The 10,085-nt window shown below is 42.6% G+C and overlaps 1 protein-coding gene across 1 annotated transcript; it reads right to left on the minus strand.

Annotated features, from left to right (window-relative positions):
- Positions 1–4,988: 4,988 nt before the first annotated feature.
- Positions 4,989–8,573, minus strand: LOC138907397 (uncharacterized). The gene is made up of 3 exons (XM_070197995.1): positions 8,224–8,573; positions 7,270–7,489; positions 4,989–5,237 (listed from the first exon to the last, which is right to left on the minus strand). The coding sequence occupies exons 1-3, from the start codon at positions 8,571–8,573 to the stop codon at positions 4,989–4,991; spliced, it is 819 nt and encodes a 272-aa protein (XP_070054096.1).
- Positions 8,574–10,085: the final 1,512 nt, after the last annotated feature.

Raw genomic sequence — 10,085 nt, forward strand, 5'->3', positions numbered from 1 at the left:
GTGTTGGTACCAAGTGAAGCATGTTTGACTCTTCGAGCATGACTCAATTAGGTCTTTTTATTCATTACTACTACTATTATTATCTAAACACCAAAAACGGACTCAATCCCTTAAGAAGGTTGTCACGCCATCCATCATTGGGAAGAGTCACCCGGTTCACACAAAAACTACCTTTGGAAAGAACTGTGGCATTAAGAAAACCAAAGGCTTATTATCCACTAAAACATAGAAAGAAGCTATTAAATAAAAAAGAAGCTACTAATTCAAAAAGAAAACAAACATAAAGATAAAGAAGATACAAAGCAAAAGAAAAACTATTGAAAGCGTAATGAATATACATAATGAGAAATAAGAGAGAATATATACATAATGAGAAAGAATAAGAAAATAGTAATAAGTTAATTACAGGCCAAATGTCTCATAGTTATCAAAATACATAATCATCAAAATGTGTCAAAGAAACTCCACCCCCCGAATAAAAATAAGCATTGTCCCCAATGCTTAACAAGATAAGAATAAAGGAAGGGTGGGAGTGAAGAAAACTCCATATGGCTCTGTGGCCATCTCAGTGTAGGGGTGGGCATCAGTCGGTTCGGTTCGGTTTTGTAAAAGTTCAGTTTGGTTTATTCGATTTTCGGTTTATGATTTTAATAACCAAAACCGAACCATAATAACTTCGGTTAGGTTCGGTTCGGTTTATTCATGTTCGGTTCGATTTAATCGGTTCGGTTTTTTGGTTTCAAGCCATGGCAAAAATAGTACGAAACAACGAAAATAGATTATTTGTTGAGAGAAAAAGACAAAAGAAATAAGAAATCCCATCAAATACACTAAACGATAAGAATCTTTATGCAAGAAAATTCATTCTACATTATAAAGGCAGAAAAGAAAATAGTATTAGCATTATCTTGCATTAAGCTTGCATTGGTGCAAAATATAGAAGCTAAATTGCTAAATTATAAAAAGTCAAAATCTTCCTAACAAGATGGAAGGGACCCATGATTAATTATACATCTATTGTGTAACTATCATTGATCAGAAGCTAGAGTTGTGTCATGTGTGGCTCCGTTTTAATGGTCATTTCGGAAAAGTAAAGAGTATTCATTATTTGGGAAATAAATAGGACAAATTTGGAGAAGGAATAGAAGAAATGACTTGCCCATAGCAATCCTAGCGGGTTGACGGAACCCACAGTTATTATTTGCCAGTTCAAAGGCCCACAAAACCAAACCTATCTCTAAAAGTAAGAAATTACCCCAGACATCTTTAGAACCACAACTTATATTCTGACATTGTTAAGAAAATTCGGTTTAACCGAAAATCGAACAATTAAAATCAATCACCGAACCGAACTTTTTAAAACTATAAACCGCAAACCGATCGAATAAACTGAAAAACCAAAACCGAATAAACCAAAATTTTTGGTTCGGTCGGTATTATGCCCACCCCTATCTCAGTGTCCCCAACAGTGGCACTGACCTCAGCCTTATCCAATTGGATCTCATCATCCTCAAGTCCGGGAGTGGCTGGGTTGGTGAACATCTGACGTACTGCCTCGGTAGTGTCAACAACAATGTCTGGCTCCTTAGACTGGCTAGCTGGTGTTGTAGGTGATGTAGGATCTGGTTCTATCAGTGTATCAAATGGAATGTCTCCGGCTGCTGCAATCTTGGTAACCTATCGCCGGAGCTTGTCCACTGACTTCTTGAAGGCCTCGGATTTTCGCATCTTCTTCACTTTCTTTCCCAGCTCTTCTATCACTGACCCATGCTGCACTAGAGTAACCATTATTGTCTTCTGATTTTCTAGAAGCTTCTTCAAGGTTTCTTCAACTGTAGGGGGAATCTGGAGTGCCAGAATTGATGACTGTGTTGCAACATGGCCAAATATGTCAGACAGCTTTGGAGTAGCTGTCTACATCCAGTTGTTGAGGCTCGCCAGTGTCTGGGAGACTCACAACGCAGAGAGTGGAGCAGAGGACATAGGTACCGGCTTCAAAGCCGAGGTGGAAGGCACCGAGGCTGAAGGTGGAGGCATGGCAGCTGCATTGGCTGAAGGCTTTGCTGATCAGGCTGGCCTATGTTAGAAACCCATGCAGTAGTCGGCTCAACAGACTGGCCTATGGTAGTAGTCGGCTGACCCTTTCTCTTCGGCTTGTGTGTATCCATCAGAGAATACCAAAAGAAAGGCTTCTTAGCCCGAATCTTCGTGTCAAAATCTCGCGGCTCCACTCGTGCATCTGTAAAGTACTCAGTGATGGTGTTAGGATATAGGTAGGAGGTATCAGCGTGCCTTGAGACCACATACATGTTGGCCAACATCACGACACCTACATTGATCGGGTACCCGGCTATAATAGAGGTGACTAGAACTGCCCGTGGAATAGGTAGGTTTGTTTCATTCTGGAACAGGTCTAGTCTGCTGCATACGAAGGTCTGCCATCCCTTCGCCTCGAAGTTTAGGGTGTTCCACTGAATAGGAACCCATGCAGTGATCCATGGTGGTGGTGACCCCGGGGCTGCAAGAATCTCAGCTAGCCATGGGCGAGCTGCATCACCCATCTCTAGCTTTTCCAAGTACTGGGCAGGATCCACATCCTCAAACCCCAAATAGGAGTTCAGTGTATGCTGGTCAAATCTCACTTTTAGATTCCTTACTTTTGTCACTTTGGTCCCTTTCTTGATGTGCGCCATATTAGCGTAGAACTCCCGGACCAAATACTCCTTGGCATCCACAACAGTCTGGGTAAACCACATCCACCCCTTCCGCTCTCGGAGCTGTCTCAATACTGCTGGATTATACTTGTCAAGATCTTTGAGTTGGAACTGTCGCTCAAGAGTGAGCGATCTCACAGGCCACCACCCATGGAAGCTGGTGAAGGCAACTAGACTTACAAAACGGTCCTCTGAGACCTCTTTCTTTTTCGACCTCTCAAGGCCGACAAATGTCGTATCACCCTCTCGGCCATCATCCGGAATATCATCAACAGTAACCGTTGGTGCCTAAGGGACAGGTGTAGAAGAGGGCTCTAAAGCCTGACTGGCACTCTCCGAACCCTCGGAGGTACTATGTGAGGAGGAAGGCTCATCCCAGAGTTGACACCTTCCATGTGGCTATGATTGGACAACCGGCTGCTCTTGAACTGAGTCACCCTCCGATGCTTCCCGAGATGGGGCATATGAACTAGATTCGAAGGGCTCTGGATTTCTTCCTCAACTGACTGTAGCCTTCTTTGAGATTATCTTTTGGAGGGCGATGGGTAAAATACTTTTGCCTGGGCCTCTGGAAGGTTCACCCCTCCTCTTTGACTTATCTCCATGGCTGCGAGATCTCACCATTTTCTGTAACAAGCAACAACATGAGTCAGTTGTAAGTCAAGTGCAACAGATAGTGAACACACATTTTAGAACATGTTGGAAGGGTGGGGAAGTGCGGTCCACACTATTACAAGTGCGACCGCAGGCTGGGCTATGCGGACCACACAATTTGAACTTGCAGCCACAACAATGAATCTGCGGCCCGCACAATTTTAAGTGCGACCACAAAATTGAAGTGCGGTCCGCACTTTTATCATTGTGGCCGTACATTAGATATCTCAAAAGTGGCAACTCTCTGATGATAGAGATTACGCTGTTCTACGGTTGCACTCACTTTTCTGCGGCCGCGATGGGATTTCTGCGGACCGCACAATTTCAAGTGTGGCCGCAGATTCAGCCTTACTTACAGTACCCTAGTCTTAACTTCTGCGGACCGCACAATTTCTTGTGCCGCCGCAGATTTCAAACCAAAATCGATCAGACTCCTAGGGTTTACAAAAGTTTGCACAAATTCGACATGGTATGAACACTTAAGCATAAAAAACAAATCACCCATTCCCCATAGAGAAATTATCAGTTAACCAAACACAGTTTAAATCCCACATGGTAGTAAAATTGAAATCTATTGACAAATGGCCTAAAACTACCTAAATATTGTAAATTAAACTAAAAATTGAAAAATTCTATGAGTAATAGAAGCATATCAGATATGAAGTAATGAAGATGAGTTATCATAGATGTGGATTTAGTGTGGCAGTAGATTGAACAGACAATTTCAAAGTTTTAGAGTGCTCAGAGAGGGGAAAAAATGTACAGTAGCCCTAAGGTTACTATTTATACTTGGACGGTCAGACTTGAGGGACAAGGGAGGAGTGCGGCTGCAAAATTCCTTCTGTGGTCTGCACTCTATTACATGGGGGCTCAAATGCCCTTGCTGATATGCGATCCGCAGAATTTGTGGTGCGGCCGCAGATATTTGGTGCAGAATGCATATTTTGCTGTGCGGCCGCACTTTGGCCATTTCTCTAATAGACCAAGCTTCAGAGAGTTTGCAATTTCCCATCTCAATTTGTGCAGTCCGCACTTTAATTGTGCGGCCGCAGTTCCCTTCTGCTGTAGCACCCATAATTGTGTGATCCGCACAATACATGTGCGGTCCATACAATACATGTGCGGTCCGCACAATACATGTGCGGTCCGCACTTTTTCCACACTTAGCCAAATAATTTATTTTTAGCACAGTTCCTGTAAAGCACACTCATTCATGCAACACACTTCAAATCTAGTTAGCATAAAAATAACACCTATCCACAAAAGAAGAAAAGAAAAAGAAAAAGAAACATGGGTTGCCTCCCAAGAAGCGTCTAATTTAACGTCGCGACACGACGCAGATTACCATCACTTCAAATGAATAACTGCCACTACGTGGCCATCATAAACTTGTCCCAAATAATGCTTCACCCGATGAGCATTGACTCGGAATACCTCATCATTTTTGTTCTTCAAGTTCAATGCACCAAAAGGTGTCACACCCACAATTTCAAAGGGACTACTCTATTTAGATTTTAGCTTTCCGGGAAACCTCTTCAATCGTGAGTTGAACAACAAAACATGATCGCCCACCTTGAAATCCTTGTTTCAGATTTATTTGTCATGAAGTTACTTCATCCTCTATTTGTACAAGGACGAACTTGCATATGCATGGTACCGGAACTCATCCAATTCATTCAAATGTGCAACCCGCAAGTTAGCGTTTGCATCCCAATCAAGATTCAACTTCTTTAAAGCCCACATGGCTTTGTGCTCAAGTTCCACTGGAAGATAAAAAGCTTTTCCAAACACCAACCGGTATGGAGACATCCCGATAGGAGTTTTGAAAGCAGTCCGATAAGCCCATAGTGCACCATCAAGCTTCTTTGACTAATCCGTCCGATTAGCATTCATTGTTTTAGACAAAATGCTCTTTATCTCCCGGTTGGAGACTTCCACTTGACCGCTAGCTTGTGGATGATTGGGAGTCGTAACTTTATGAGTGACACATTCTTGCTAAGCAAAGTGTCAAAAGCCCTGTTGCAAAAATGCGACCCCCCATCGCTTATAATAGCCCGCAGAGTACTAAATCTTGTGAAAATATTCTTCTTCAGGAACGTCACCACACTTCTTGCTTCATTGTTGGGTAGAGCAATGGCCTCAACCCATTTAGACACATAATCAACCGCGACCAAGATATAGGTGTTTCCACAAGAACTCATAAAAGGACATATGAAGTCAATACCCCACACATTAAAGATATCAATTTCCAAAATTGTAGTGAGAGGCATTTCATTTTTCTTCGAGATTCCACCAGCCCGTTGGCATTCATCACATCTTTTCACCATATCACTTGCATCTTTGTAAAGAGTGGGCCAATAGAAACCACAACTTGGCACTTTGGCCGCCGTTCTTGCTCCTCCATGGTGACCACCATAAGGAAAAGAATGGCAAGCCTCAAGAATAACATTTTGCTCTTCGTCCGGTACACATCTTCTAATTACCCCATCCATACAAATCTGGAAAAGGTATGGCTTATCCCAATAATAATCTTGACAATCCCGTTTGAGCTTCTTCCTTTGATTTGAAGAGAACTCATCCGGGATTATGCCACACACAAGGAAGTTTGCTAGATCCGCGAACCATGGTACCTCCTTCATTGAGATAGCCAAGAGTTGCTCATCGGGGAAGGAGTCATTTATTTCAAGGCCATCATGCGGCCTCCCCTCCTCTTCCAAACGAGACAAGTGGTATGTCACTTGATTTTTACTCCCTTTTTTTTTATCTTGGATGTCAATATCAAACTCTTGCAACAATAGCACCCATCTCAGCAACCGAGCTTTGTAATATTTCTTGCTCATAAGATAGTGAAGTGCCGTATTATCCGTATGAACAATAACCTTTGCACCCATCATGTATGGGCAGAACTTCTCAATTGCAAACACAATGGCAAGAAGCTCTTTCTCTGTAACGGTGTAATTGACTTGGGAATCATTCATGGTCTTACTAGTATAGTAGACCGGATGAAAAATCTTATTGATACGTTGCCCCAAAACTACTCCAATCGCTACATCACTAGCATCGCACATGAGCTCAAAAGGAATACTCCAATTAGGAGCAGTGATAATGGGAGTTGTTGTCAACTTGAACTTTAGCAATTCAAAAGCTCTCATGCAATCATCATTGAAGTGAAACTTAACATCTTTCTCTAAGAGCTTGCACAATGGGTTCACCACTTTAGAAAAATTCTTTATGAAGCGCCGGTAGAACCCCGCGTAACCCAAGAAACTTCTCACGCTTTTCACTGAAGTGGGAGGTGGAAGTTTAGAAATCACCTCTATCTTCGCCTTGTCGACCTCTATGCAATTCTTTGAAATTTTGTGGCCAAGAACAATGCCTTCCTCGACCATGAAATGGCATTTCTCCCAATTTAGCACCAAGTTTGTTTCTTTACACCTTGCCAATACTTTATCCAAATTTGCCAAGCAATCATCAAAGGAATCCCCGACTACCGAGAAATCATCCATGAAGACTTCAAGGTAGCCTTCTACCATATCCTTAAAGATCGCCATCATACACCATTGAAAAATCACCGGTGCATTGCTTAAGCCAAATGGCATCCGCTTGAAAGCAAAAGTGCCATAGGGACAAGTGAAAATTGTTTTCTCTTGATCTTCCGGGGCTATAAGGATTTGGTTGTAGCCCGAATATCCATCTAGAAAGCAATAGAAAGCACGGCCGGCCAACCTATCAAGCATTTGGTCAAGGCATTGGGAGTGGAAAATGGTCTTTCCTTATGACTTTGTTTAGCTTCCGATAGTCCATATACACTCTCCACTCGGTCACTGTTCTTGTGGGAATCAACTCGTTCTTATCATTGGTGACCACTGTTATGCCCCCCCTTTTTTGGGACACATTGTACCAGAGAAGTCCACGAACTGTCAGAAATAGGGTAGACCACCCCGGCATCCAACCATTTGATAATCTCCTTTTTGACCACGTCTTGCGTAGCTTCATTGAGTCTCCTTTGATGTTCAATAGAGGGTTTTGCATCTCCCTCCAAGTTAATCTTGTGCATGCAAAATGCGAGGCTTATTCCCCGAATATATGCCAAAGTCCAGCTTTCTTCCTCTTGTGGAGCACTGCCAATGTAGAGTCAACCTACACGTTAGTCAAGCAAGAGGAAAGAATAACCGGTAAAGTAGAACAAGGGCCAAGGAATTCATATCTGAGATGTGGAGGCAATGACTTCAACTCCAAGATAGGAGGCTCTTCAATTGAAGTCTTTGTAGGAGGAGTTTTCCTATTCTCAAGATCCAAGTAAAGTTTCCGGGGTGCATAGTTGTAGGACCAGATTACTTGTAAAGAATTAACATATTCCATGAAGCCATCCATCTCGTCATCATCAAAATTGAGCAAGACGGCCTCTAACATATCACCCACATTAATCGTGGCACTTGTATCATCAATAATCACATCGGTCACCAAGTCCACGAATGAACACACTTCATTGCTATTCCGTTGCCTCATAGATTTGCACACGTGGAACACTACCTTTTCATCACCCACCCAGAAAGTGAGTTATCTGGCTTCCACATCAACAAGAGCCTTCCCCGTAGCAAGGAAAGGTCTTCCAAGAATAATCGGCACCTCATAGTCCACTTTACAATCAAGAATAACAAAATCCGCTGGGAGAATGAACTTATTGACACGAACCAATACATCTTCAATCACCCCCAACGGTCTCTTCATTGTACGATCGGCCATTTGTAATCTCATAGATGTGGGTCTTGGTTGACCAATTCCCAAGGTCTTGAAAACCGAATAGGGCATCAAATTGATACACGCCCCAAGATCACAAAGAGCTTTGGAAAACTCGACACTTCCAATGGTGCAAGGGATTGTGAAAGCACCGGGATCTTCCAACTTATGATCCATCGAATGTACAATTGCACTCACTTGGTGAGTGACTTTGATAGTTTCAAAATTCATCGACTGCTTCTTTGTCACCAAATCCTTCATAAACTTTGTGTATCTGGGAATTTGCTCTAAGGATTCAACTAATGGCATATTTATCGAGAGACTCTTCATCATATCAATGAACGTTTTGAATTGATTCTCGTCATTTTGCTTAGCGAGCCTTTGAGGATATGGAGGAGGTGGCTTAGGCAATGGTGCCTTAGCCTTTTGCACTACCGGTTCCGGTATGTTAATCACATGCTCCATAGACGGGTTCACTTTCTCTTGCGTCTATTCCACCATGTCATCAATATCAATCCGCACTTCATCATTTGCTTGCACTACATTGGTCTGTATATCCTCTTCTTCTACCACTTGTTCATCATCCAGAAGTTGCCTTTAACTTGAGGTGGGTGCATTCCCACCTCTTCCACTTCTTGTAGTAACGGCAATGGCAACTCGTATTGTTCTCACCTTTCGGGTTCACCACCATATCACTTGGTAGTGCCCCCTTAGGACGAGAATTTAAAGCTTGAGAGATTTTTCCCATTTGCACTTCCAAGTTACGGATCGAGGTGTTGTGTGAAGCAAGTTGAGCATCAGAATCGGCGTTCTTCTCCATCATTTTCTTGAACATGTTCTCAATACGGCCCTTTTCATTGTTGGAAAAACTAGGACCATGGAAAGGATAAGGAGGTAGGTTGCTCGGTTGTTGATACATCGGGGGTCTCTGAAAACCCGACCCTCGATTTTCTTTATTGTTATTCCACCCGCCTTGATTGTTGCCTCCCCTATTGCCTTGATTATTGTTGTAATGCCAATTCTCTTGATTAGTGCTTCCACTCCAATTGCCTTGACTGTTGTTATTCCAATTGTTTTTATTGTTTCCACCACTCAAATTTCCTTGGTTGTGAGTATTCCAATTGCCTTGATTATTTTAAGATCTCCATTGTTGTTGGATAGGGCCTTGGTAGTTGTTTCTTTGCCCTTGAAAGATGTTCACATATTGGACCTCCTCTTCTTGGTCATTGTAAGATTCCTCTTGATCAAATCCACTATCATCTTGAACAAAATTGTCCACTCTTTGTTGCACTTGTAGACTTCTTGTTCTTCGCTTGTTCACCATCATACCTACTCCCTCCATTGCATTGCCTTGCCTTGGATTTTGCACTTGTTGAAGTTGAGCCTTTGCCAATTGGTTCATGGTGGTAGTCAACTTGGCTATGGCTTGTCCATGATCCTGCAACTCTTTGTGAAGGTGAATCACATTGGGGTCACCTTGTGGAACATTAGCCTGAGAGTGCCACACTGAAGAAATATCCGCCATCTGATCCAAGATATCACATGCCTTCGCATAAGGCATAGTCATTAAGTTCCCACCGGCAAGTTAATTCACTATACATTGGTTGGTGGTATTGATCCCCCGATAGAAAGTTTGTTGAATCATGTTCTCTGTCATATCGTTGTTAGGGCACTCTTTCACCATTGTTCTATACCTTTCCCATATCTCGTGTAGTGGTTCATTGGGCTCTTGCTTGAATGCTAGAATTTCATCCCGAAGAATAGCCATGTGCCCGGGAGAGAAGTACTTAGAAATAAATTTCTCCGCTAGTTCATCCCAAGTATGAATGGAATGATTTGGCAAACGTTCCAACCAATCTAAAGCTTTCCCCCATAGAGAGAAGGGAAAAAGCCTTAGCCTCAAAGCATCCTCGGAGACATTAGTTTGTTTACTCCCCCAACTCGTATCTACGAACCCCTTCAAGTATTTATATGCAT

Source organism: Nicotiana tomentosiformis, chromosome 3 (assembly GCF_000390325.3).
Source record: "Nicotiana tomentosiformis chromosome 3, ASM39032v3, whole genome shotgun sequence".
Taxonomy (NCBI): domain Eukaryota; kingdom Viridiplantae; phylum Streptophyta; class Magnoliopsida; order Solanales; family Solanaceae; genus Nicotiana; species Nicotiana tomentosiformis.

Bases quoted from the DNA above. Each gene is read 5' to 3' on its own strand.
- LOC138907397 (XM_070197995.1), bottom strand. From the start codon at position 8,573: ATGGAGCATGTGATTAACATACCGGAACCGGTAGTGCAAAAGGCTAAG. The intron at 7,490-8,223 runs GTTTTCCAAAGC...CTACATTGGCAG, and splicing joins TGCACCATTGGAAGTGTCGA to TGCTCCACAAGAGGAAGAAA. The intron at 5,238-7,269 runs GTACAATGTGTC...CGGACGGATTAG, and splicing joins ACAGTTCGTGGACTTCTCTG to TCAAAGAAGCTTGATGGTGC.